At 45.1% G+C, this 27961-nt stretch overlaps 3 protein-coding genes across 3 annotated transcripts in view; all 3 read left to right on the plus strand.

Moving 5' to 3' along the window:
• The window catches only part of maml3 (mastermind-like transcriptional coactivator 3), an 88075-nt gene extending 87012 nt beyond the window's left edge, over positions 1-1063 (plus strand). The window contains exon 6 of the mRNA XM_030788319.1: positions 63-1063. Coding sequence (XP_030644179.1) covers positions 63-1063 — 1001 coding nt within the window. The remainder of the gene's footprint in view (positions 1-62) is intronic.
• Positions 1064-7676: 6613 nt separating this feature from the next.
• Positions 7677-22605, plus strand: naa15b (N-alpha-acetyltransferase 15, NatA auxiliary subunit b). The gene is made up of 20 exons (XM_030787944.1): positions 7677-7916; positions 11539-11623; positions 11917-12021; positions 12811-12968; positions 14115-14249; positions 15919-16072; positions 16291-16410; positions 16561-16656; positions 16788-16894; positions 17168-17240; positions 17489-17658; positions 18089-18241; positions 18454-18582; positions 18849-19062; positions 19759-19952; positions 20473-20581; positions 20809-20907; positions 21142-21285; positions 21523-21620; positions 22373-22605. The coding sequence occupies exons 1-20, from the start codon at positions 7863-7865 to the stop codon at positions 22571-22573; spliced, it is 2598 nt and encodes an 865-aa protein (XP_030643804.1). The 5' UTR covers positions 7677-7862; the 3' UTR covers positions 22574-22605.
• Positions 22606-24590: 1985 nt separating this feature from the next.
• On the plus strand, positions 24591-26177 carry LOC115823706 (ras-related protein Rab-33B-like). Its single transcript, XM_030787735.1, has 2 exons — positions 24591-24812; positions 25710-26177. The coding sequence occupies exons 1-2, from the start codon at positions 24594-24596 to the stop codon at positions 26175-26177; spliced, it is 687 nt and encodes a 228-aa protein (XP_030643595.1). The 5' UTR covers positions 24591-24593.
• The last annotated feature ends 1784 nt before the right edge of the window (positions 26178-27961 follow it).

Genomic DNA, 27961 nt, shown 5'->3' on the forward strand with positions numbered 1-27961 from the left:
TGTCGCTGTGTGTATTTAGGTGTGTATTTATGTGTGTGTGTGTGTGTTTGTGTGTTTTACAGGGACGCCGCAGGAAATTGCGGCGAGGAACCAGGCTCTTCAAAGCATGCGTAACGCCCGTCTCCTGCAGCAGCAGCAGCAGCAGCAGCAGCAGCAGAGCCAGGGCATCCTGCAGATGGCGCCGGTCCAGAACTCGGCGGGCATGGGACAGGCCGAGATGGGCGCCTACGGGGCCCAGGCGGGCTCTCAGACGGGCATGTACCCGGGCATGAACCCGGGCATGGGCCAGATACTCCAGCAGCAGCAGCAGCAGCAGCAGCACCCCAACCAAAGCGGCATGACGCTCGGACAGAGACAGGCGGGACCCCCCGGGCCGGGCATGGTTGCCGGGGCAACGGGAGGCGGGTACGGGCAGGGCATGCTGATGAACCCGGCCCTGTCCCAGCAGACGATGAAAGGGGGCGGGGTCAACGCCCCCGCCCAGACGATGGCCAAGGCCCAAGCGCAGAGGCTGCAAAGCATGATGGGAAGTGGAGGACAGGGCTGGCCCCCGCAGCAGCAGCAAAACATGCAGGCCATGGCTGGCAGGACTACAAACGACATGGTGGCGTTTAACAGCAACCCCGCGTACGGCATGCAGGCTGGGCAGAACACCAGGATGCCGAAACAGCATTTCGCGCAGGGGATGGGCGGACAGAACATGGTAGACCCTCGTGCCATGAACCCGGCAGGATTGGCCGGGTCTATGATGTCACACATGGCAGGCCAGCCAAGGACCAATCAGCCGCGAGGCATGGTGATGCCTGGCATGAATCAAGGCGTGGCCAACATGGCTGCGTTCGGACAAGGCCCCGCGCAGGGCATGGCTGGCGCGGGGGGAGGGGGAGGGGCTTACGTGCCAGGTGGTCAGCCGCAAGGCTACCAGCGGACGTCCAATCAGGACCTGGCTTATGGTTACGGCAGCCAGACAGGGGCCGGGGGCGGGGTTTCGTTTGGCATGTCGGACGGAACAGAACTAGACTCAACAGACGGTTGGATGGAGGAGTTTTTCCCTGGCCAATAGCAAACGTGGATAAACTGAGTGTCGACTGAAATGGGCGTGACTTTGTAATAGACCTGAGAGTTCACTTTTTATATTGAAACAGAGGAAAGATTAACGGACAATTTGTTTGTTTTTACATTTTATCGTTTTTTTTTGTTTAATGTTAAACAAATTGGAAAGAATATTACATGGTGTAGCTTTGTGTGTGTGCACTGTCACGATATTTCAACCTGCCCCATGTCACAGGGCCAGATTCCTACTCCCTGTCTGAGAAGCCAATTATTCTCTCTGGTGTATTTTCATTGTCTTATTTTTAGTCCCGCTCTCATCTTCTTCTTTTTTTTTTTCCCTTGCTCATTTCGTGATGTGTCTTTTATTCTAAATTGATTTGTGCTTTTATGTGTTGTTGTTTTTTTTGTTTTTTTTTTATTTTCCCGAGCCTTTTCAGAGTCTGTCAGTTGGACACTGACACGATTTTTTTTTTTCTCTTCTTCTTCTTTTTTTTTTTTTTTTCGTGTGGTGAGTGGATAAATCTCAGCCATCATGCTTTACCTTCAGACATCTGTGTGTGTGTGTGTGTGTGTGTGTGTGTGTGTGTCTCTCTCAGCTTAACCTGGTCAGTAACACTGTCTCCAAGCCAAACACAGCAACAGACCGCCTTGGCATTCTTCTGTCTCTCTTTTTTTCTCTCTCTTTTTTTTTTTTTCGTTCTTTCTTGTCCTTCTTCTCTCTCTCTCTCTCCCGAGACTTGTGTTAGTCCTCTGCTTTGTGTGTTAGCGTGTGTGTGTGTGTGTGCGTGTGTGTGTGTGTGTGTGTGTGTGTGTGTGTGTGTGTGTGTGTGTGTGTGTGTGTGTTTGTACTGCAAGCATCACAACAGAGCACATCTCACTCCTCTTTGTTTGCTGTCGGCGCATCCACACTGGAGGTTCTGCTGTCGCTAGGCAACCATGTGCGAAGAGGAGCGGAGCTCTCTTTGTGTGTGTGTGTCTGTGTGTGTGTCTGTGTGTGTGTGTGCGTGCGCGCGCGTGTGTGTGTACGCTGGAAGACTTGGCAGCTAGTAACCCATCTCTTCCCCAAAACTGGATGGAAGAAAAGAGGAGTACTTTCCTCTTAAGTCAAAATGGCAGCTAGGTAGGTACACAGGAATCAGTCAACATACAGTTTAGTTACACAAACCGCACGGAAATACACACAAAATGCAGTCTGAGATGGGCCCTGAATGTAAGAGCTACCACAAGTGACTTCATCGATCAGAGAGACAAACTGTTGTTATTCGCTCAGACGGTAAAAAATAAATAAATAAACCAAACAAACATTAACAATTCAGCTCCGCTTGAAGTTCACTGGTCAGTGAGTATCTGCATTGTGTTTTGTCTTTGTGTAAAACCTGCAGTGAATTTGATGCCTGAAGCCTATGTCGTCACGTTTCTCTGCTTTCTGAAAAGAAATTTCCCGTCATTTAAGTTCGCTCTTTTCATCTGGTTTTTTTTTCTGATTTTTTTTTTTCCTTTTTTAAATTTCATGGCTATTTATAAGACTGTAAACATGGATCACTTATTCAATAGACTGTGAAATAAGGTCAAAGGTCAAAACTGCATGCTGTGATTGGTCAAACCACTTTCTACCCTATCGTGTGATTATGTTTTCGATTTTTTTTACTCAGTTATGACACATATACTTAACAAAACGAAATGTGTAATAGTAATCGCTAATTATACCAATATGAGCGCTTCCAAAGTATCTTAACATCCACGACCCCTCGCTCTCTCCGTCTCTCTCTCCTATGACGAGAGCCCAAATGTGGGATTTAATTCAAATTTAGTCCCTGGCTTCAGCTGGCCCTCAATTTCTGGCAGTTTCACCTTCTCCACATACCGTGGCTATGAGATAGTCAATTAAGTTCCCTGTTTTTGTTTGTTCTCTCTGTATTTTTGTCATTAATCTTTGTACTGGGAGTTTGTGCTATGGAGACTATAACTTGCTTATTGCACATTCATGTTCTTATTTGTGGTTCTTGTTTATGGCCAGGTTCGTGGTTTTATGGAGGTGGGGGTATGGGGGGGGTGGCAGGTATAAACTGTGTTTAATTCTCAGTGTGTATCAGTTGTCTGTTCTTTCAGCTGTTACTGTACCGAAACCAAAAACGCCTTCAGTCATTCAGACACCTCACTTTAGATACGACCAGCTCGTCCCTCACACCATTGTTTGTTTGTTTGTTTGTTTGTTTGTTTGTTCTGTTCGAGTTTGTTTACTTTGAGAAGATGTGGACGGTGTCTCATTTTCTGGAGGGAGTGTGCGTTGACCTGTGATAGGGTTATTTCTTTGTGTCTGTTTGTCAGTCTGTTTTGAGGCTCCAGGGAATGTAAATGTGTGTGTGTGTGTGTGCCCCCCCCCCCCCCCCCCCCCCCCGTGTATGATTTTGAAAAGGGAGATTGAATGCTTCCATGTATTCTGTTCAGTGTTAGAGGTGGTCAGAAAAACAGTGTTGCCCTTTTAAGAGAAGGGTGGTGGGGGTGGTGGGAGGGGTGGTTTGAGACCACGCCCACAGCCACTCCCGTGACCACGCCCATACAAGCTTCCTCCAAAAAAAAAAATCTCAATGTTCTGGGACCAAGTTAAATGTAAGACATGATTTTTACTTCTTGTCATTTTTGTCTGAGTCCTATTTCTTCCTGTACTGGTGCTGACGTATGTGTGACACAAAAAAAAAAGATATATAAAAGAAAATGGCTATTTGTAAATATGTTTTTACAGGTTTAAATACAAGCAGATAACGTTTGCTCTTCTCTCTGTAAAGATATTACTGTTTGTTTAAGATAGAGAAGTATTTTTATTTTATTTTTTTTTTTCCACTTTGAAACTCATCCGAGATATACCATTGCACTTCAGACAATGTCTTACTACTAATTTGTATTTTCAAACCTCCTCTAATTTTTATTTTGAAGGGTTTTGTTTTTTTGTTTTGTTTTTTTTTGTTTTTTTTTTTCTAGTTTGGAGAATTTTACTCTGTACTTAAAGCAGTGCTTACATCTTTTTATCTTGTACAGAATTAAGGAAATGTTAACACAAGAGAATTACAAAATAATTTGGGGTTGTTTTTTTTTTGGTTGTTGTTTTGTTTTTATTTTTGTTTTGTTTTGTTTTTTCAGAAAAGATTACAATAAAGAGAGACTTTTCTCGCTGATCATATTAAATGAAAAGCTTAGACGCTCGTGCATTTTTCATTTCACCTATTTTTCTTTCCAAAAAGACAAAAAGGAAAGAATAAGAATGAAAATGAGGGACATGGGAAAAAAAGGAGTGTAAGCATGATAAAGAAGAGAATAAAAAAAGGAGATGAAAAGACAATTTAAAAAAAAGAGAGAGAGAGAGAGAGCAGATGAAAGGAGAATGAAAAAAATGTGTGTTACTTGCTGGTTCGTTACTGAGAGGAAAAATATTCATAAAGAAAAGGAAAGGAGAGAGAGAGAAAGAGAGATGTCCCATTATCATAATTAAGAACACATATGCTGAAGAATGCTGTTTAATTTCTTCCTGCAATGAATCACTCTGTCTTCCTCATGTGTCCTGCCATCATCCCTCCTCTGCCATCCCTTTCTCCATCTCTCTCTCTCTCTCTCTCTCTCTCTCTACCTGATGATGATGAATGGAGAAGTATCGCTGTGACAATGCCATTATTCATCTTCAAGGATGAGACAACCTCGCAGAGAGATATTTAGGAGAGAGGGACACAGAGAACGAGAGAGAGAGAGAGAGAGAGAGAGAGAGAGAGGGAGAAATGTTGAGGGTGCATTTTTAGGGTGTTGCACCAGAGGTTGTGGTGCACACACACACACACACACACACACACACACATACCCTGCTCTTACCCCCTAGGCGCCTCTGTGTAAATGGGGTTACGTTTTCTCGCGGCTGCTTCTCCATTAGTTAAATAAATCCCAGATTAGTGTGATTTAATGAAACCAGTCAGGACACAGAATTAACTGCTAACCATCTGAAACTGGCCACAGTTCACAGTCCTGCTCTGTATTTAATAAATGCACTTTAGAAATGAGATTCAGATGTTTGATCAGAAAATATCTTGTATTTGAAAGGGGTACAATCCATGTTATTATGGTGCATGTATTTTGTGAGGAAGAGTTATATATATAACTCTTCCTCACAAAAAAAACATTTATATATATTAACACACCGTGACACACTTCATTTGTTTACGTCAGTGACTAAAAGCTATTCCCAACCATTTTAACAAGTCTTTTCAATGACCAATAAACTCTAATAAACTCTACACAGATTCACGGCCTCTGTATTCACCCAGAGGCAGAATAAATTAACAGTTAACATCACACACATTACCATTCTGCTTTAGCATTGTGAATGTGGATCGTGTGGATTCCCAGAGACGGAACCCTGATGAGAAACCGCAACACAATATCACACAATGTCCTACGATTAACATTAGTCGGTCTGAATCACAACAGCAGCTCCACGTGCCCTCTTGTAGTGGTGAGAACACTTTTACTTTGCATTGTTTACTTCAAAACTTTAACCACATCATGATTTATCTTAGACGCATTATTAGCTTGTGCAGCCAAGCGGCTTCGGTTACACGCACGCTTTTACGCACGCATATTTTTCAAATACGTAAATACAGTTTGTGTTTCGGTGAAGTCAGAGAGAGTTTCTGTTGCTCAGCAACAGTGGACAGAGATAATAGAGGTGATGTCATATTTTGCGAGTACCAACTTCCACAAGGGCCCGTGGGACATGTCACTGGTTCTTGTGCTTTGCCCTTTACGCTTCGTAGGAAACCGCCTTTTTTGCAGGTATCCAGCTACAAGAGGGGGAACCAGGGCTGTTGTTTCAATCTAACACTGCTGCTCGTTCTGTTTTTAGACGCTGCTCGTGGGACAGGAAATACAGAAGGACAAATCTGAAGTTCAGAAATGACAGTCCATCAGAATAATTACAGTGATAGCAGGTTAATGCGTTGTGGTCCTGATTATGCGGTTTCTGTGTTTTGTTGTTGTGGGTGGTAGTGGCCTACGTTGGTTGTGTGTCCCTCTTCCATCGTCTGATACAAACATTACAGTTACTCTCTCTCTCTCTCTCTCACACACACGTGCTGACAATGCACTTCCCTTTTATAGAGAGCATCTATGAGAGATGAGGTCTATATTGTTTGGATGCAAAGAGTAGAGAGATCTGTCCACAATTCTGATTCATGTACCTACCATGAGCTATTATCACAGGCCTGTGTGTGTGTGTGTGTGTGTGAGAGAGAGAGAGGGCATTCTGATTAATGCTCTAGAGCCACAGGGTTTTGTAGGAGGAGGGGAGAGGGCTAGCAGATAAAGCAACGTCGTCAAGGAGCGGAGCTTGTCCGTGTCCCATAAGCCATCAATAATAACCGCGCATTTTACACAGGCTACGCGCGCTTCACACATGCCACGCTTGAACTCCCGTATCTCACCTGCAGAAACACACAGAAGGCTACGTACCTGCGAACAGACATGAAAAAATATATATATGTATATTTTCGATGCACACTGCACGTTCTGTTTACAGGTACTGAACTTACATACACTACACATTCGAACATAGAGAATGTCTGATGAAAAGTGTGTCATTAAATCCCTTTTATCTCGGATCCAGACATTATGTCAAAGGCAACGTGGTTTTAATGCTCAGGTTAGGACTGTAATTTGTAGTTTATGATTCTCGTTCGGGGGGCTGTTAGATTTGGATCACACAGTCGCTATCTCCCGGCCGTGAACGGGTAATTGTCACTCTACCCCTGCAGATTCCACAAAAATGTTGACCTGGAGCCCTCTAGTGGTCGTTATCGGAAATGACAGCAGCGTTAATGGGAATTTTCAGAGGACTACGAGTAAAGACAGGTAATGATAAAATAAATAACTACACAGAGCTGTTTAAGCTTTTCAGGAGACTTGGATGAAGACTGGTGATGCTGAATTAACAATAAATAATTAATCATGTAAGCTTCGTAGATAGAAATTTTATATATATTGGAAAGTGTTCAATATTTTGTGCAGCGAAGGAATTTTGAGTATGAGAACATGCAAGAAGATTGTCATAGGGAACATGAGATACTAACACTGCACATAATGTATACATAATAGCAGTCGACACCATATTCACAGTGTATTTCACATTATACATGCTGATAGATTAAAACTGATGCAGTGATATAGATTGAAATATGGATATTAATTAATCGGTGTCAAAATCATACCATTACAAATATGTATCCGATAGGCAGCGCATATGCTTAATGTAACATAAAAAGGCATGGAAACGGTATTTCGTTTCAATTTGCTGGACGTACTTCAGTTACACGTATTTTCCATAGAATCTCTGTAAATCGTCCGGAAGCGTGTCCAAAATGTCAAACGAAATGCCGTTACCTCCTTCTGTTCTGAGGTCGGTCTTGACACACGGCACTGGGAATAAGTATCCTCAGACGGATTGAACTCAATCCGATCCTAGGTCGGTCGCAAAGAGGCCCAGTTTAAACCTGGGCGTTTTCAAAGCAGGGCAAGCGGTACGCAGCAGCAGACGCACACAACGCAACTTGACCCGGAGGAGAAGCAAGTCGGCCATTTTGGGCTAAAGGGGGCTTTTCTGTCACCACGTGAGGGTGGAGGGAGCCCGAAAAAGGGGAGCAATCGAGCGAGGGCGAGGAATCAGAGAACAAGGGGGAGAGAAATTGAGGGAGAAACAGTCAGTCATTCACATATACACACACGCATTTCTCATGTGCTGAGTTCGAGGATACATTAGTTAGCTACCAAGAACGATGCCGACAGTCACCCTACCGCCGAAAGAGAACGCTCTTTTCAAAAGGATTTTGGTGAGTTTGCACCCGCTGGCATGCCTCTTTAGACCAGATTTACCCACCGGCACCATGTACTCTCTCCTGCATCGCCTTGATTTGCCACCACGGCCTGGAATCAGTTGGCTACAGTTAGCTAGTGTTAGGCAATGGCATCGCTTTCCCTGCAACTGCAGAACTCCAGACAGGGTTTGAGTTTGGTGTTAGAAACCTGTGCTGTCAAGGTGGTGTTACCCAGATACTAACTAGCTGGGCTAAAAATGCTATCCTGATTATGCATGTCATGACGGGGGACAGTCGTGCATTGTTTGTATCCTAGCTATCCTTGCTAACTAGCAGTGTATGTTGCACTTAATTGGCGTCCAGTTCACTAGCTGAGCTTATTCTGAGCTGTAACAGATTTGATATCGGTCATTATTATGACCCTTCATATTTATACCGACCGCACACGAAGTGGTTCTCTTCCAGTGGCCTAAGCTGCGCTGGTTTGTAGTTCTAGTTCTTCTAGCTAACACAGTGGCGCAAGTTGGCACACTAGCATGCTAGCGCTGCGAAAATCCGACATTTGCACTGACAACTTCTCCTCCTGTCCATCTAATGTTATGTCATAAGCATGCAGCTATGTTTTTTGTCATGTTGCGTGCTTTACGACATAGCAAGGCTCCACGGGTTTAGTTCACACAGTGTTTATATCAGAGTTTTACTAATGACGTCTGTTACCTCGGTAGGAGAACATGATCCTAGGGTAATTCAGTTTGCTCGTATGCTAAGCTATTACCAATCAGCTATGGGTAACATTTTGATAGCAGTTAGCAGAGGTGTAAGCTAAGGTATGCGCACTAGCATGCTAGTTAAATAGTTGGTCATCGGCTATTTACTCAGTTAATGAATTACTGATTTGTCTAGGCATCATTAGCAGTGTGGCTCTACTCAGCGAAGTACTAAAAACGCAACGCAACTTCAAAAACGGCACCACTCTGACACTTTTGCTTGCATGCGAAGTAATCTTAACGTTTTTTTGGCATGTGTGGCCTGCTTTTTAAAAGCCGACAAGCAGTGCAACCGGCCCATAATACTGGCGTGTTGGGAATATTAATTGGAGTTTTACTTACTTAAAGGCGTTCTGCGAGTACTTTAAGGATGTTGTTCAGTATGTTGTAAGCATTAAAATGCGAGGTCATTCGACCAAGTGTGGGGAAAATTCTCATAGTTTGCTAGGCTAGCCGCAAGTTGAATCTTGACAGCTCGTTGGGCCTACTACTACTGTGGAGCATGGACCAAAGAATTCAGATTGTAAAATTACTTTATGCAGCTCGTGAATTACTGGCGGACAGTTTATATAGTTAACCCTAAACTTATTTGATTGAGAATAGTTTTGCACTGTTAATGGTTAGTACTTTAACTGAAAGTTTTAGTAACTGGGTATCATCTATTCGCCTGTTTATGTCCAGTGCACTGACTAACTTTGTTCGTTATTAGAAATGGAGCATTAAAGTTCTGTAAACGTAATTGTCACCCACAAATAAGACCATTTTCAGAGGTGACAGAACCTCACACACACTCACGCACACACACACATTTAAATGAATCCATTCTTCATCCTTGTAAAGGGAGATATAACATGGTCCTGTTATCAGCTGTTTCTAAGGGTCAGATCTGCTGCGTCTCTGTCAATCACCACAAAAATGAAAAGTTCACACAATCCAACATAAACGTAACCACTCTATTGATTTCGAATGGTTTAGAGACTAAAAGCACCCACAATCTTCAGAAGTTGTGTAATAGTCGTGTTGCTCTGGGTATAGCAGAAGATGGAAGTCATTAAAGCCCTGTTTGCCTTCGTTTGTGAGAGCTCACAGTCATTCTAAACAACCCCACTAATCTCTTGTCTGCTTTTGTAGTTTCAACTGTCACCCCTGAGGGTGTTCTCGCCCATTGAAAGAGTGAGAGGATGTCATCCATTAGTTCCCCCATACCCACATTTGTATATCCTACAACAAATCTTCAAAAACCAGATTGCTTTCATGCATGCGTGTGATGGAACTCCTTTCCTGTTTGGTGTATTTACACAGTGTGTTGCAGATATTAGCGTTAAGGTCTTGAGCTGATTCAATGCTGACGTCACATGAACTTGGGGAGAAAAACAACTGTGCATCAGAAAGTGACCACATCTTTTGTGTGTGTGTGTGTGTGTGTGTGTGTGTGTGTTCGTGTTTTAAAAGCCGCAGACCCTGGCATGCGTGTTTTGGCCAGTCCTGACCTTCAGGGTTCCATTGTTACTTTGTTTGAAGTTAAAGTAGGTGTGCGTTTTTTGATCAAGGTAGATAACTTTGTTACTAGGGATTTCAGTAAACACAAACCCTCTAGGAGTCAAGTCAGATAAATGAGGACTCTGGAAGAATGCCATCTCAAAGCTCGCTTGCAATGTCCTTGTAGCCTACACTTTTCTGACTCTTTCACTTCATAATTAAAGATACAAATTGATTCTTTTACTTTCGCTTTGTTCCAGACCTGTTTTTTTTTAATCATTCCTCCATGCTTTCATTTCTGAGCAACTAATTTTTCTTTTTTTTCTTTGTTTCTTTTTTCTTTTTTTTGGCTTTAGATAATATTCAGTTGACCACTTTTAAATATTGAGTTTCATAATTGAACCCTGCTCTGCCAGGGACTAAAACCCATTTGGAGCCAAAAAGTACAGCCAAAATATCCTCCCTGATCGAAGATGAGAGGAGGGGGAAGGTCTAAGTGAAGAGTACGGTATTTTATAGAACTTTCCCTTTTTTAATGCTCGTAAGGTTTCACATAAATATTCTCCATCACCTGGCTTCGTGAAGAAACATATTTTCCTGTTGTGCTTCCTGTAGAATCTTTTAACTGACTAAAGCCCATACGATTTCTGTTTCTTTTCTTTTTTTTTTTTATCTCTCTCTCTCTCTCTCTCTCTCTCTCTGTCTCCATCTTTACTGATGAGATTTCTCCTACCATTTGTCTTACGTATCGGAAATAAATCATCAGTTGTTGAGAGTGTCAACAAGCTCTCTGTCAGTCATGGATCTGAGTATGTTTGGACTTTCCCCTTGAGAGCGAGGTTCTCCCTGGTGCTTCCACTGGCCGCAGTGGGTTTACATCGCCCGCGGGACGGTGTGGACAATCGCCCCGTTCTCAGATCAGTTTAACGCGAAAGGGCGTCATGAAAGGAATCTGAAAAGCTGATCTCAGGTCAGCGAATACGGTGCTCATCACCAAAAGAGTGAGAGCAGCGATTAGGCATGTCATGTCGGTCGCTGTTCCTCTCGAGATTGAGCCATCTGCTGTCTCCCTCTGCCTTTAGCTTTAATCCGGAGACCAGCTCTGTGCCAAATGTAACTACTCAGGCAAAATGACTGTAATTTACAGTGTTTGTAGAACACACGCGCACACACACACAGAGACACCGCTAAACATTATCTCTGGAGCACCTCGAACGTTTAAAAACGCGGGGGACGCACTTGTTTGTCTGTCTGATTTTTTTTTTTATTTGTTTCCCAGTTTGTTGAGGAGCTAGGCTCCGTTTTGAGAGAGGGTTCGTTTTGCTGAGTTTCGATGTTGACGGACAATTCTCGTCTCCTCTCCCTCTCCTTCTCTCTCTCTCCGTTCGCAGAGATGTTACGAACACAAGCAGTACAGAAACGGACTCAAGTTCTGCAAACAGATCCTGTCCAACCCCAAGTTTGCCGAGCATGGAGGTAAGACCCGCGGCAATCGCCGAGCGACGGTCGGTAAACGTAGTCGAATGTCTGTCACATCTGTATGTAATCTCCATATATATGACCCAGTCGGGACGGTCGTCTCCACATATGCTTACCATTGACCCGCTGCAGACAGCGTGGGCTGCACAGACGCCGCCGTCACGTTGTCGTGGGAATGCTGAAATGTATAGAAGGTGGTTAGTGACATGGTGTTTGTGTGTGTGTGTGTGTGCGTGTGTGTGTGTGTGTGCGTGTGCGTGTGCGTGTGTGTGTGTGTGTGTGTGTTGCAGAGACGCTGGCGATGAAGGGGCTGACGCTGAACTGTTTGGGGAAGAAAGAGGAGGCGTACGAACTGGTCCGACGCGGCCTCCGCAACGACCTCAAGAGTCATGTCTGTATCCTTACACACTCTCAGAGGATGGATACACACACACACACACACACACACACAAACAAACCAAAGACCCTCGAAAGAGAGGGTTGCTGACTTACCCAGGGACAAGATGGTAATATTGTCCTGCCCTGTGGATGGATGCTTTTGTGCATACACTTTATTGTGTTTAGGGGTGTGTGTGTGTGTGTGAGTAAAAAGAAAGTGCCCGACCGGTCTGTGAGCTGAAAGCTCCCAAAGTGTTGGAGGTGGATCTCTGCCAAGGTTTCCGTGGTCGCAGCTTTAACGTGATGTCTGATGGCACTGCCAGTCAATAAACCACACCGCTGATAAAGCGCGCACACACACACACACACACACACACACACACACAGAGAGAGAGCAGGGTGGTGTTTTTTGTAGGCCAAACTGCATCTGCTCTTCAGTGCCTTTATTTATAGTCCAGCAAAGAGCTTTGTTCTCTTCCTCTTGTCTTTTTTTTCCTTTTCTTTTTTTTTTTTTTGTGCTCTTTCACTCTGTAGTTTTTGTCAAAGGAACATTGATGTGACACACACACACACACACAGAGGAAGATTTCCCGTAAGGTCTCAAAATATTGCGGCCCGTATCAAGCTGTACAAGACACAAGCCCGACGTCCCATAGTGCACCAGTGTGAAACGGATGCAGTGTCAGGTTTGGTAAACGGCACCATCAGTTTAGGTTTCGGTCCCTTTTTTTCTCCCCAATCCTCCCACCCCTCTTTTTCATTCTCTTCCTTAACATGCCCCCCCCCCTCCTCTTCACCCCTCCCAGGCTGGCATGTGTACGGTCTATTGCAGCGTTCGGATAAGAAGTACGACGAGGCGATCAAGTGTTACAGAAACGCTTTGAAATGGGACAAAGACAACCTCCAGATCCTCCGCGACCTCTCCCTCTTACAGATCCAGATGAGAGATCTGGAGGGATACCGGGTAAGTCTGTGCGCGTGTGTGCGCGTTTTTTTTTTTTTTTTCTCGTCACATGCACGAAAGGCCGTTTTCCTGTTCCAAGTTCCAAGTTTTGGAACTGCGTGCGCGCGCGCTTTTGCGCGAAAGGTTTTTATGTCGAAGATTTGTTGGCCTGCGCTAATGCACAGAGAGAGAGAGAGAGAGAGATGTTTTGTCCGTGCGTGAGTAGCAGGTGAAAGCTCTTAGGAGACAAGTCAGTTATTGTCTTTGTGAAGGTCTGTAGATTGATTTTTTTTTTTTTTTTTTTTTAATGTGTGTAATAGTATCTCAGAGGAGTACAGGTGGCTATAGAAGGCACCGGGAAAGGTCACTGAGAAAGAGACGTCCTGGCTCAAAAGTAGTTTCGTCCCCTAACGAAAAGGTTCGCCCCTCAGCTAATTTTTTTGGAGCAGCAGGTGTGTTTGATTTGTGTGTGTGCGCGCGCGCGCACCAGAGTTTGGGCCCAGCCTCCAAGGTATGACTCAGCGTTAATTACCTCCAGCCTCTCAGGCCGTCGCCTTTCTCTCTCTCTCTCTCTCTCTCCCCCTCTCTCTCTCTCGCTGGCTGTGGTGCGTAAAGGTGGTCTTAGCGCGATAGTTGCACTGACCAGACTGAAGACACACTCACCTCATCCTCAGTCACCCACAGGCCTCCCACCATTTAAACTGACTTTGTTTCAGCACGAGCAAATCTGTATGGTCCAACTGGCACGGAAATTTGCTCTTTGGGGGAAAAACTTAACGCCCCGTGTTTTTTTTTGTTTTTTTTTGTCCCCCCCCCCAAAGTCCTGTTTAAATTCCGTCTTTAATCTATACCTGGCGCGTTATAAACGCTTATTTAAAGTAACTAGTGAGGGATTTGCACGTAGAAATCTGCACCAGCGCTGGATAAAATCAGAGAGAAACCGAAGCTTCTCGTAAAAGGAATTTTATTGATCATTTCCATTCGGGGAAGCTGACGTACGTTAGCATTCGCTTCTCCTGTGTCGCCGGGCCCGCGTCCTCGACGAGCTGCCCTAGTTTCGCTCCTCGCCGAGCGAAAGGAGGGATTTTAGGGGCCCTCTCAGCTTTTTTTAGTTTAAAACATCCCTCGGCTAACCGTGTGTGTCTTTGTCTCTCTCCGCGTTGCCAGGAGACCAGGTACCAGCTGCTCCAGCTGCGTCCGGCCCAGCGAGCCTCGTGGATCGGCTACGCCATCGCTTACCACCTGCTGGAGGACTACGAGATGGCCGCCAAGATCATCGAGGAGTTCAGGAAAACGCAACAGGTAAGCACGCCGAACCAAAACCCCAGGTCACGCGGCGTGACAAGCGATGTCTTTGACGGGTCGACGACGGGTGACGCGCGGCGTGTCGTGACGACGGGTGACGCGCGGCGTGTCGTGTCTCCGGCGTCCGCCCGGCTCTTGACATCCGTTTTTTTTGGCGGTCCAGTAAAACGCCACCGGCGGCGGACCCCGAACACACAGGCGGTGGCGCTGTTGGGGATATCGTCACGGGAACGGCCTTGTCCTTCAGGGTTCCTCTGACTCTTGAGGACAATACAGAGCGCGAAGAGTGTGAAAGCGTGAAAAGATGGCTTTGTGTGTGTCAGGCTTTATGTTAGGACTTGAGGAGGAGACTTGAGTGGAGATTTGTAGATAATCAGACCTGTCACATTTGGGAATTGGATGTGTAAAATAGCTTCAAAAGTAACACGTTATGTTACATTAAGTGTACTGTTACACGTGACATACACAGGACGAAAGCTTAAGCTGTAAGGAGAGCAGTGTTGTTACAGATTGCAACACGGAACCGGTAACAAGCGTGACAGATGAAAAGACTCACCACAGATACAAGACTTAGCTTAACACTGTCTGTAGCAGAGCGTTTGAGGCAAAGAGGGGTTCAGAAGGCACATTAATATTTGTGTCGAGACAGAGTTGGCCAAAGACCTGGCTTAACAGGGCGGTTGCCATGGCAGGCTGCCGGGCAGCAGCACAATGGCACACGCTTTGCCGCTGGCCCCGATAAGACTCTCACTTCCTGTCTTTGTCCCGTCTCGCGTTTCCTGCCCGACAGGAAACAACAGGTTAGCACAGCTCGCGAACGCACGCAGGGCTAAATTTGATCGGTTTGACAGTTTTATTCGTTTAACTCTCAGCGCTAGTCCATGTGAATATTATTTCCCATTAAGCAAGACATCTGGGTGAATCAAACAGGGCCTGCAGGACGTGCGTGGTTTTGTAACGCTGGTTACAAAATCGTTTTTTGTTTTGCACGACAGTTACTGAGGACCAACGAGTCCCTGCGCAGAGGAGTTTGTCTCAGTCGGGCTTTGTTTACAGCCTCCACTTTGAAAATGCAGCAGAATGATTTGGCCTTTGTGCCTTGGGAGTTTCAAATTCAGCTGTTAAACGTATTGCGTCATGTTTAATCAGACTCGCATTAAACATTTTGTAACATCCTATGAGAGCTCCCTCTCGTCATGTCTTCATTGCAAAACGCTGATGATCATCAGTCCAAAAACATGGCAACAGAAACAATTGGGAATAGAGGGCCGTCGTCTGTTGTTACGTCGCTGACTGAGCTAGCGGGGGGAGGGGGGCGGGGGGACCCTGAGACGTTGCTTTTCAATGCTTGGCATGTTACCGTCAAAAGCCGTTAGCGTTCGCCTGGATGAAAACAGGTCTCCAGGGGGAGACCTGTTTGACCTCGAGTGTCGAGCCAGGATTTTGGCATAAGGTCAAGGAGCTAAAAGTGCGCAGCAAAAATCTATCTCTGTCTCTCTCTCTCTCTGTGTCTCTCTCTCTCTCTCTCTCTGTCTCTCTCTCTCTCTGTCTCTCTGTCTCTGGCTCTCTCTCTCTGGCTCTCTCTCTCTGGCTCTCTCTCTCTGGCTCTCTGGCTCTGTCTCTCTCTTTCTCTGTCTCTGGCTCTCTTTCTCTGTCTCTCTCTCAGACATCTCCAGACAAGGTGGACTATGAGTACAGTGAACTGCTGCTTTACCAGAACCAGGTTCTGAGGGAGGCGGGTTTGTATAAGGAGGCACTGGAGCACCTCACCACCTACGAGAAACAGATCTGTGACAAGCTGGCCGTGGAGGAGACCAGAGGTACGCGCAGTAAAAACGACACCCCTTCTTATTGCCCCTTAACTGCCTCGCGGTTTCACCACGTAACATGAACACAGGGGAGGTGAATTTGTCCGATTTGTAAAATTGCACTGATGCCTCAGTGGTTGGGTGGTGTGAAATCTCTGCCCATATGTCTCTCACACACACACACACACACACACACACACTGATGTAGCGTCGTGTTGTTTTTTTTTTAGGAGAGTTATTATTGAAACTGGAGCGACTGGAGGAGGCGGCAGAGGTGTACAGACGACTACAGGAGAGAAATCCAGAGAACTGGTCTTATTACCACGGCCTTGAGAAAGCCCTTAAACCAGGTACACACAGTCTCAGTCTCTCTCTCTCTCTGTCAGAGATGAACATGTTTTACACATATGATTGCTAATAATAAACACATTCATTTTTTTATTCAGTCATTTGTTTATGTGTGTGTGTGTGTATAACTTGTTTGTCTCTCCTGTTTTCAGGCAGTACAGAGGAGAAACTGAAAATCTACGAGGAGGCTTGGATAAAATACCCCAAGGGCCTGGTGCCTAGACGACTTCCACTGAACTTCCTGTCTGGTAATCTATGTTGTTTTTGGGGGTTTTTTGTTGTTTTTTTTTTTACATTTAGAAATAAAATGCAGAGCAGTGTGTAGTTTCCCGTGAGGGAGTCAGAATAACGCACGTGTGTCGTGTTTTGTGCGGTTCAGGGGCGAAGTTTCGGGAGTGTTTGGATAAATATTTGCGAATGAACTTCAGCAAGGGCTGCCCTCCTGTTTTCACCACACTAAAATCACTCTATCAAGACAAAGAGAAGGTGAGATTCACACACACACACACACACACATCACATACACACACACGCACACACACACATCACAGTACAAGATCATCGTGAGCTTTCCAACCTCGTCCAACATATTTCGCCTCTGTGTGAAATTACGGGAATAGTCCTTCATTTTCGCACGCAAGCTGAATCATATTTCTGATCTCACCTTCTGTCGCACACGCGAACGTCCTCGAGTTGGCATGTGCTCAGTCTGACATTTTGTTTGTTTGGTTTTTTTTTTCCCCCTGTGATTCTGTGCAGGTGGCAATAATTGAAGAATTGGTTGTGGGTTATGAGACCTCATTAAACAGCTGCAGAATGTTCAGTCCAAACGGTGAGTCTTACTTTAGCATGTATCGTGACAAGGTTTTTTTTTTTTTTTTTCTGTTTTCCAAACCAAGTGATGTATTTTAACGATGCCCCTTAAAATCTCGTTCCCTTATCTACAGTTAAGATAGGCCTTAGGTTGATTCTCTGTAAAACACATTGTACATCTGGTGTCATTGTAAATGACCATGCCCCTTTTTGGGCGGCGTGACGGTGTGCTGACGTCTCATTGGTTGGCGTGCCTGTCACTCACAGATGATGGTAAGGAGGAGCCGCCCACTACGTTACTGTGGGTCCAGTACTTCCTGGCGCAGCATTACGACCAGATAGGCCAGCAGAGCCTGGCGCTGGAGTACATAAACGCCGCCATCGAGAGTACCCCAACGCTCATCGAGCTCTTCCTCGTCAAAGCCAAGATTTACAAGGCACGACTTCCTCTCTCTCTCTCTCTTATCAGAATATATAACACACACACACGTAAACACACCCACACTTATCATGAATCCCTCATCTAAACCAGGATTAAAAAGGGTAGCACAATCTTTGAATTTATCGCATTGAAGCAAAGGCACATTCGGTGACAAACATTATCCCTAACCAAACTGAAGGTAAAACTTGAGAGTTTGGCCAAGACGGCAAACGTTCTGAGGCGTATTTCAAGGCTTCCGGTCTTTTCCGTCAGCCGTTATGGCTGTCGCCTGCTTTATCGTAAGTTGTGAGTTTCTAAGCACAAAGATTTCAAGGAAATGACCATAGACGTCGAAAGCTCTGTTCCTATTCCGGAACTTCCGATTCTGGACGTTCCGATTCCGGAGGTTCCAATTAGCTGACATCCGATTCCCTGTATCCCGGCAGCACGCGGGGAACATTCGGGAGGCGGCACGCTGGATGGACGAGGCCCAGGCCCTGGATACGGCCGACCGCTTCATCAACTCCAAATGTGCCAAGTACCTGCTGAAAGCCGGACTCGTCAAAGAGGCTGAGGAGATGTGCTCCAAATTCACGCGGGTACGTCTCCCTCTCTGAGCCAAACTAGAGTCGTCAGTCACACGCACAGGGAGGCGGTGTGTGTGTGTGTGTCGCTCTGTATTATAATATTATGCAAGAAGAGGCAACAGAAAATACAGTTACATCTCTCTCTCTTTCTCTCTCTCTCTCTCTCTCTCTCTCTCTCTCTCTCTCTCTCCCTCTCTGTGTCTGTCTCTCTCTGTCTCTGCCAGGAGGGGGCGTCGGCGGTGGAGAACCTGAATGAAATGCAGTGCATGTGGTTCCAGACGGAATGCGCCTTGGCCTACAAATCCATGAAGAAGTACGGAGAGGCGTTGAAGAAATGCCACGAGATCGAGAGGGTGCGTTCCCTATCCCTATCCCGAGGAAAAAAAAAAAACGAACGCCTTACCGTCGTACAACACAAATCGAAATATTCCCACTTCAGAGCAAACTTTTGAACTCTTATTATTACTGTGTAACTAACATGTAATAACTGACGTAGTGGGTAAGAATAGGGGCATTACACGAAAGACGGAGACTTTCGCATCTGTATGCTTCCCTCTGTCGGAGTTTGTGAACATTTCTCTCTCCCTCTCTCTCACTCTTGCTCGCTCTCTCTCTCCAGCACTTTGTGGAGATAACGGACGACCAGTTTGACTTCCATACCTACTGCATGAGGAAGATGACGCTGCGTTCGTACGTGGACCTGCTGAAGCTGGAGGACGTGCTGCGCATGCACCCCTTCTACTACAAGGCCGCGCGCACCGCCATCCTCATCTACCTCAGTCTCCACGACAACCCGCTCGCCGACGACAACAAGGAGCTGCAGGCCGACACCGGTAAACACGCGCACACGCGCAGAAAGAGTCGGTAAAGGTTCTGAAAACTACCGTTCTGGAACGGTATGCATGAATGCGCTCAAAAAGACCGAAAGAATGACACTGGTTAAAATTACTTAAGACGCTCCCGAGCATTATTACCTGTGTGTGTGTGAGTGTGTGTGTGAGTGTGTGTGTGAGTGTGTGTGTGAGTGTGTGTGTGAGTGTGTGTGTGTGTGTGTGTGTGTGAGTGTGTGTGTGAGTGTGTGTGTGAGTGTGTGTGTGAGTGAGTGTGTGTGTGAGTGTGAGTGTGTGTGTGTGAGTGTGTGTGTGAGTGAGTGTGTGTGTGTGTGTGAGTGTGTGTGTGTGTGTGTGTGTGTGTGTGTGTGTGTGTGTGTGTGTGTGTGAGTGTGTGTGTGCGTGTGCGTGTGTGTGTGTGCGTGTGTGTGAGTGTGTGTGCGTGTGTGAGTGTGCGTGTGTGTGAGTGTGCGTGTGTGTGAGTGTGCGTGTGTGAGTGTATGAGTGTGTGCATGCGTGCGTACGCGTGTGTGTGTGCACGCTTGTGTGTATATGAGTGTGTGTGCGCGTGCGTGTGTGTGTGTAAAGAAAATGCAGATAGATGCGTGCATGCACACTTAGAATTTTTAAGGACTTGCTTAAGAATCTGGTTGTGTGTGTGTGGGTGGACAACCAACCTTGTACGCGTGTCGTGGGCAGGGAACCTGACGGACAAAGAGCTGAAGAAGTTGCGGAACAAGCAGCGGCGGGCGCAGAAGAAGGCCCAGCTGGAGGAGGAGAAGAAGAACGCGGAGAAAGAGAAGCAGCTGAAGAATCAGAAGAAGAAGAAAGAAGACGACGATGAAGAGATGGGAGGACCTAAGGAGGAGCTTATCCCTGAGAAACTGGCTAAGGTAGGGGGGTGTGTGTGTGTGTGTGTGTGTGCGACTGTGTGTGTGTCTGTGTGTGTGCCTGTGTGTGTGCCTGTGTGTGTGCCTGTGTGTGTGCCTGTGTGTGTGTCTGTGTGTGTGCCTGTGTGTGTGCCTGTGTGTGTGTGTGCCTGTGTGTGTGTGTGTCTGTGTGTGTGTCTGTGTGTGTGTCTGTGTGTGTGCCTGTGTGTGTGTCTGTCTGTGTGTGTGTCTGTGTGTGTGCCTGTGTGTGTGTCTGTCTGTATGTGTGTCTGTGTGTGTCTGTCTGTCTGTGTCTGTCTGTCTGTGTGTGTGTCTGTCTGTCTGTCTGTATGTCTGTGTGTGTCTGTCTGTGTGTGTGTGTGTGTGTGTGTGTGTCTGTTCAGGTTCGTAGATGGTATCCAGACTTAGTAACTCTTCCCTGTAACTGTAATGATTTGATTATTCTGTCTACGGACTAAAATCACCCTCTCTCTCACCCTGTTTCCACTCTTTCTTTTTCTCATTCTTCTTCTCTCGCTTCCAGGTGGAAAACCCGTTAGACGAAGCTGTTAAGTTCTTAACACCCTTAAAAAACCTTGTGAAGAATGAGATAGACACACACCTCCTGGCCTTTGAAATCTACTTTAGGAAAGGTACAAAACCAGGACCTCCCCAAATTCACCTCACTTTGAAACCAATAAACCCTTAATTTTTGGCCTGAAGTAGCCATAGAAGTCTTAAAGTGATACCTGAACTTCAAAATGAAGTTGAAGTTACATTTTCTCAATACCACCTGACAAATGCTGGTGGTTATTTTTCATTCTTTTGACAAAAAGCTGTACGACATGAGGTGAACTGGTCTCTTTGTTTTCTCTTTCAGAGAAATACTTGTTAATGTTACAATCAGTGAAGAGAGCATACGCCATAGACCCACACAATCCCTGGCTACACCAATGTCTTGTGCGTTTCTTCAAAGGAGGTAAGATCCTCTAGCAGCCCCTCCTCTCCTGATAGCTGCCTGGCCAATCTCTGTCTTTGTCATTTGCATAATCCTCCCTTCCCGTTGGATTATTTGCATATCATTTGCATATCATTTGCATACCGCTATGCTACTTAGCAGCTCAAAAGCAGGGTGCGATTCCATGTGCTTGACCAACCGGGTCGTGACTGACGGTGTGTCACACTCACTGTCTTTCTTCTGATTGGGCGACAGTGACAGAAAGCAAAGACCTTCCGGAAGCAGTGCGCACGGTCCTGAAACGAGAAATCTCCCGATTGTTTGGCGATAGCAGCGCGAACAACTACAACCAGACGTTCCTCAGCAAGCACTCCGACTCCATCCCTCATCGAGTAGCAGGTTGATACACACGTGCACACACACACACACACACACACACACATTCTGATTCCACAGTTCACTGAGTGTCAGGTATAAACAGAAGCCCCTCACACACATTTTCTAGTGTGCACGCACATACCCTCTTTTTCAAAAACCTAACAGTAAATTTTTTTTTTTTTGGTCACATTTTTCCTATCCCTCTAACCTTCTTCCAATTTTTTTTTGTTTTACTTCTTTCATTTTGTTGTTTTTCAGCTGCCAAAATGATGGTCTACTTAGACCCCTCTACAGAGAAAAAGGCAGTGGAGCTGGCTACTGCGCTGGATGAGTCTCTTAACAACCGGAGCATTCAGGTACACACACACACACACGCATACACATACACATACACACACTCATATATATATATATATATATATATATATATATATATATACAGAGAGAGAGAGAGAGAGAGACACACACACACATACAGATGTTGTTTCTCTACCACCCTCCCTCTCTGTCTCTCAACGGCATTCTTACAATAGGTAAAAGTACTAAATTGTTGCCCCAGGTCAATTTTGGTGATGAATTGAGGTCAGTACAGAAACAAGGATTACTTGCCGTAGTTTGTCAGTTGTAAATATCTTTTAAAGTAGTTCGAAATGCGTGTTTGTTCTTCAGACCAGTTTAAACAAACACGTATCGTTGACTGACTTTTTAATGGGATGTTTGCCTCAGTCTGAAAAGGATGCACGGAGCCTAGGAGGCATCTCTGAAATACAGAGAGATGTCAGTTAAACTGTCTTCTCTGTTTCCTAGCCTTAAATCTTAAGTACCACCTCACACATTGGTTAAAAAAAAATAGATACATAAAATGTAGAGGAGGCGCACTACCGGCACGTGTAAAACCCCTCTGCTCTTCTCTGCTCTTATAACTGTAGACCTCAGAGGTTTGAGACTGAAGCAGACATCGCTTGTGCCGATAGCTGAGGAAAGATCAGCTAGTCCTGGAGTTGACATCTTAACAGAGTTGAATGCTTATCGCAAATTTTTAGAGTTTTATAATAATTAAGTGTTTGTTTTGCTCTCTGTGCGTTGTTGTTGTTCTCTCTTGATGCAGATCTGCACGGAGGTCCTGAACAGTCTGCGAGACGGTAGCCTTGGCGACGCCAAGGAGACTGCGGAATCTTACCGAGCGGAATGCCACAAAATCTACCCTTACACCTTGGCTTTCATGCCCCCGGGCTACGAGGAAAACATGAAGATCGCAGTCAACGGAGACGTCTCTACGGAAACGGAGGAGCTGGCCAATGACATGTGAACAGGAAGAGGGGAGGGGGGCGGTACCTATCGGTGTGGGAGGAGGAGGAGGGGGAGGGGCCGGGGTGGGTGGTTGGGGGGGAGGGGGGGGGCGGTGAGGAACAGGCAGGACAGGGAACGTGCGCAACAGCGCGCCACCGATTTTAGAACACCTGAAACCGTCGCCGTTGTCGACGAACAAGCGGTTGCGTCCGCGACTCTCGCTCTCCACCCTTCTTTTTTTTTTTCAATCACACCCAGGACTGAGTGATGTTGACATTTACTTTTGAGAGGAGGAAGATGAGGAGGGAAGAGGATAAAAAAAAAAAAGAAAAAAGAATAAAATGGCCATTTTACTTTTTTAATCTTGCTGATGACTACTCTCTAACCGAAAAACAAAATAAAATAAACGCCACACACACACACACACACAAACGCAAAACTGCAGTGTTTCTGGAGGCTGTGTGCTAGAGAATTGTGGGTTCTGGAAGAGCAGAGTTAAATCCCATAGTAAACCAACCAACTGCACTCTAACCCATCTTTACCGTGTTTTAAAGAGTAATTTATATGAGAAGAGAAAATAAAATAAGCAGAAAAGAAACACTTTTTTTTCTTGTTTTATCAGAGTTTGTGGCGCGCACACACACTCGCACACTCACACACACAGGCCTTGGTTTGTGTTTGATTTAGACCCAAAATGCACTGAGTTGAGATTGTAAAGGGGTTTTTTTTTTTTTTTTCTTTTGGAGTTATGGGAGGGGTTTGGAGGTTGCTTAAGCGATGCTAAGGCAACAGGAAGCTTTTGACTTTTTTTTTGTTTTTGGGGGTTTTTTTTTGTTTTTTTTTTACCAGGCACTTGTTTCCTGTTCTAGGCTCAAATCAATCAGATTTTTGGGGGAGACTATTCCATTGTGGCGGAAATAACCAGGAGTGCTGGGTAACTGGCAACTCTGTAGGTTTCATCATACTCCCCTGTCTCTCTCTCTCTCTCTCTCTCTCTCTCTCTTTGTTCTAATTAGGTTAAAATGTGAAAGAGGAGTTTGTTGTATGATATTTGCTGGATTTTGTAATAAAAAAAATGAGAAAAGAAAAATATCAAAACAAGGTTTAAAAAAAAAAAATGCATTTTGGTACCAGTGCGTCACGGTTCACCCGCCTTCATTTTGTCAACACCGAAATAAAGTAGGCATCTGAACTTTACGAAATGTTTAACCCAACTCTGGTTTTACTTAGTTTCTTCAATAAACTAAGCGTTTGTCAATCATGTGGAATTCTGAAGAGTGCCCATTTCCAAATCACCACACACACTAAATTTTTCAGAGTTTATTTTGCTGGCAGATTAACGCATGAAGTGGACGGGGATTGTGTTTTAGAGACGGGAGAAGTCCTGAAACTCCTGAGACGTTGCAAACGTTTCAGTTTAGACCACAGACGTTCCAATTTGACAGAGGTTTGTAGCGATCAGCCTTTCTCAACTGTTATAGTCTGCTCCTGTCAAACACGTAAAAAGGTGGCAAATACACAGCGAAGTAAACTACCCAATTAGGCTAACCCGTGTTTCGGTATATTCGTCAGAGGTAAACGTGGACACGTTGGCCGTTGAGTCTTTCATCCGCTTCAGTTGGTCTGATTCATTGTTTTTTGTTTGTTTGTTTTTTACTGTTAAAATGTATCAGTTTCTTAAAAATTCCCGCAGGCATGTTTTGTAAAGGCGTGGAAGTCCAACAGAAGTGACACCGTGAACCATTGAAGTCAAAGGCCATTTAAAAGTGGGCTTTACCAATGGTCTCATCAGGTTACCTAGATTTCCTTTTTTCCCGTGGTCTCGCGAGTACTTTGCTACTCCGTTGAGGAGCTTTGGCAGTAGTGTCAGGCGCAGCGCGGCGGCTGGTTTCGTTATTAAGGAGTTTTGATGTTGCACCGATAAAGTAAGCTTATACGTGACATTTTCAGCTTCTTTGGTTACGCTTTTAGTTTCTGTGCTATTCCTTATACACGAGAGACGACGATTCTGTTGAGTATTGAATTGTATTCTTTTGCGGATGGAGTCGTCGTTGGAGTTCTCCGCTTCACCGCACTGTAAGCCCGTGCCGCCGCTGCGCTCGCGCACCTTTAAAGTCATAGTGATTGGAAACTCCGGCGTTGGAAAAACCTGCCTCGCTTACCGCTTCAGCACTGGCCGCTTTCCCGACAAAACCGAGGCGACCATTGGAGTTGATTTTCGTGAAAGACTGATCGACGTCGAAGGAGAGAAAATCAAGGTGAAATACACTCTAATCAGCCCCTTTTGTTATTATAGTAATGACTTGGTAGTTTTAGTTTTGCAAGCTTTTCTTTATAATTTTGCGTGACCCTAATATTTTGGCTTTGTCTCCTAAATGTTTTCGATGCTGAGAAGTTAAGACATTGGTGATTTCACAACACGTTTTCATGATGTAAAAGTTGTGTCTTTGGAATTTTGCTTTTGAATTTGACCAGATTGAGAAAAACAAACTTTCTAGTTTGCTACAGACCTACGTATAGATCCAGTGATCATATTAAAACGATGGGAGACCCTGTAGGGCCTATTTGTATTGTCTTTGCAAGCCAGAAATGTGTGTGCAAGTCATATGTGTACAAAGAAAGGACAGTCTTGGAGTTCTAAAAGAGGAACCTGACATGGTGCTAAATTTTCGGTGCTTTTAAATCTGTGGAAAACGGAATTGCACCCTTCTCGTCTGTAGCGCATGAGGAACTGGTCTTCGATGCTCCGTGTAACCCGTCTGTTCTGCGTGAACGTTCAACAATTGGGCTCTGTGAAAAGTTGCCTGGGGTATTTCTTTGATTTTTTTTTTTCTTTTAAAAGATCGCAGTTCAGTAGATCGTGTGACTTCAGTGCAGTCATGAGAGCAGCGATCACTGAAAATAATTTTGTCTCGCACTGCTTTTGACTCGTGTCAGTTCTGCGTATTACCGTTACACTCCCTTCCAGCCTTTGGTTAGCGTCATAGTGTGAGCTGACCTCGTGAATACTCGGAATATGTTTGTTATACTGGTCGCGCATGTGTGTGGCGCCCTGTGTGTGTCCCTATGCACGTGACAACTCTTTGACAACAGCTCTCTCTCTCTCTCTCATATGCTCTCTCTCTCCATCTCAATCTCCCTCCATCTCTCCACAGATGCAGCTGTGGGACACAGCAGGTCAGGAGCGGTTCCGTAAGAGCATGGTACAGCACTACTACCGGAACGTTCACGCCATTGTTTTAGTGTACGACGTCACCAACGAAGCGAGTTTCCAAAGTCTTCCCGTATGGATGGAAGAGTGTCGGCAGAATTTACTCGGATACGACATACCGCGAATCCTCGTCGGAAACAAGTCAGACCTCGTCTCGACGGCAAGGGTTGCCGTTAGCGCCGAACAAGCCCGGCGTTTCGCTGATGCGCACGACATGCAGTTCTACCAGACCTCCGCCAAAGGTCACCATGGCGACCAAGTGGAAGCTGTCTTCATGATGTTGGCCCATAGGCTGAAACGGCAGAGGCCGCTGGGAGGCGCTTGCTTCCCCATGAAGGCCGCGACGACGAGTAGCTTTAAGATTCCGCAGAAAAACAAACCCGAGAAAGAGAAGTGGTCCTGCACCTGCTGATGGAGGGATGAGGGAAAAATAAAACATACAATTGAAATCTCTCTTTAACTAGGCTCAAATATGGGGCTTAGATTTTCAACAGACTCCATTGTGCTGAACACTCAGCTGATATATGAAAATTACCATAGAGACACGAACAAACAAAAATACTGTCTAAAAATCTTGTTTGGTGGCTGTCCTTGTTTGGCTCAAACTTCTTCCCTTCCAGTTACTGAATGATCTATCAAGCATACTCTGTGATTGGATGATAAATAAAAGCATATCTTTAATCGCACTAGTGAATACTTAGTGAAGTGCAAGCTGACATAGCATCTGAAAGCCACGTCTTACCTTGTGACTCTTGATTTGTGCAGAAATCTGCCCACTGTTCGCTTGCGTTTAACTGTAACTAGTGCGTCTCATACAGCCCTTTGTTTCCAAACTCGATACTTAATGCGGGTCTGGGACACATTATTTACCGTGCCTGTAAATAAAGTCCCTTCGTGTATTTTTAGTCTGAGGACAAAAGGGTTTAAAATCGTTCAGATCAGCTGCAGCTACTTTGACACTACTGTTTCCTAATCCAATCTTCTGATATTGGTAATTAATAATCAAAACCTTTGTTTTGAGTTGGGGGGGGGGGGGGGGGGGGTTGTCAAAGCGATGAGTGTTCAGTACACTGGCCCATATCGAAACGCGTGTGTTTGTCTGCTTGGAATCAGGAATTTTTCTGTGGCCTGAGAACCGAGTGAAACTGTGAGTTGGACTTTTTTTTTGTGGTACTTTTTGGTACACCACAATGTAAACCACTGAAAGACACATGTTATCTGAGGGATTGATGTAATTCGTTTGGTCTTTAGCTGCTGCATGGGGTGTGTTCAACTTCCATGTCCAGAGTTTTGATTCATGTTTTAAGTGTGTGTGTGTGTGTGTATCAAGAAGAAGAAAAGAGATATTTGTGTGTTTGTGTCATTATGACGTCTCGTAAAATCTAATGGCAGCGTTCAGACAAATATCTGCGAGGATTTTAAAGAAAAATATGGACTGACGTTTTTTTTTTTTCCAAAAAAATGTATGAAATGTGGTAGGTTAATGTTGCCAAATAAAAGTGTGGAAGAATTTTGGTTCCCTTCTTTGATCCAGCAAACAAAGAAAAACACTCTGGGATATGTACTTTGACACAGTGCGATCTGCTGGTTGATGCAATTAAAATAGCTAATGGTAGAAAATAGCGTCACCAGTGTGTAGACGGGCTCTGGCTTCACCAATCTTTTTTTTCTGCCGTCGTCTCGTTGTCCCGTTAATTCCAGCAGGAGGTGCTAATGTGAACTTTTTGAATTTCAGTTTAAAAAAATTCAGGGGTAGTGAGCTTCTCTTTTCGTTTGAAATAATGCCGTCCTCAGTGAGTGTGTGTGTGTGTGGTTGTCGGGGCGGGGGGACTGTAATCTGTGAGATCTGTGACCACGTGACTGTACATTGAAGCCATAGACCATGTAGCGAGTGTGGAGAAAAGATGGACGGGATAGAGGTTTATGGTTTGTGGTTAATAAGTGCTTATGTCTTTCAAAGCTATTTGTCTTAACTGATGAAGGCTCTTCCCATGTTGATGATGAGGAGAGATCAGCAGACATACTCTTACATACTCTAACACTAAACACTGTACAGTTTGATGTATACTAACTCTATACACTCCGACATGCGCTCTATTAACAATATACACGCTGAAATACTCACATTGTACACCTTTTCCAGAGAATCTAGACATTATCTTTCTTTTTCTCTTGCTTTTTTATGTGATTGCGAAA

This window comes from Chanos chanos, chromosome 11 (genome assembly GCF_902362185.1).
Source record: "Chanos chanos chromosome 11, fChaCha1.1, whole genome shotgun sequence".
Classification (NCBI taxonomy): Eukaryota; Metazoa; Chordata; class Actinopteri; order Gonorynchiformes; family Chanidae; genus Chanos; species Chanos chanos.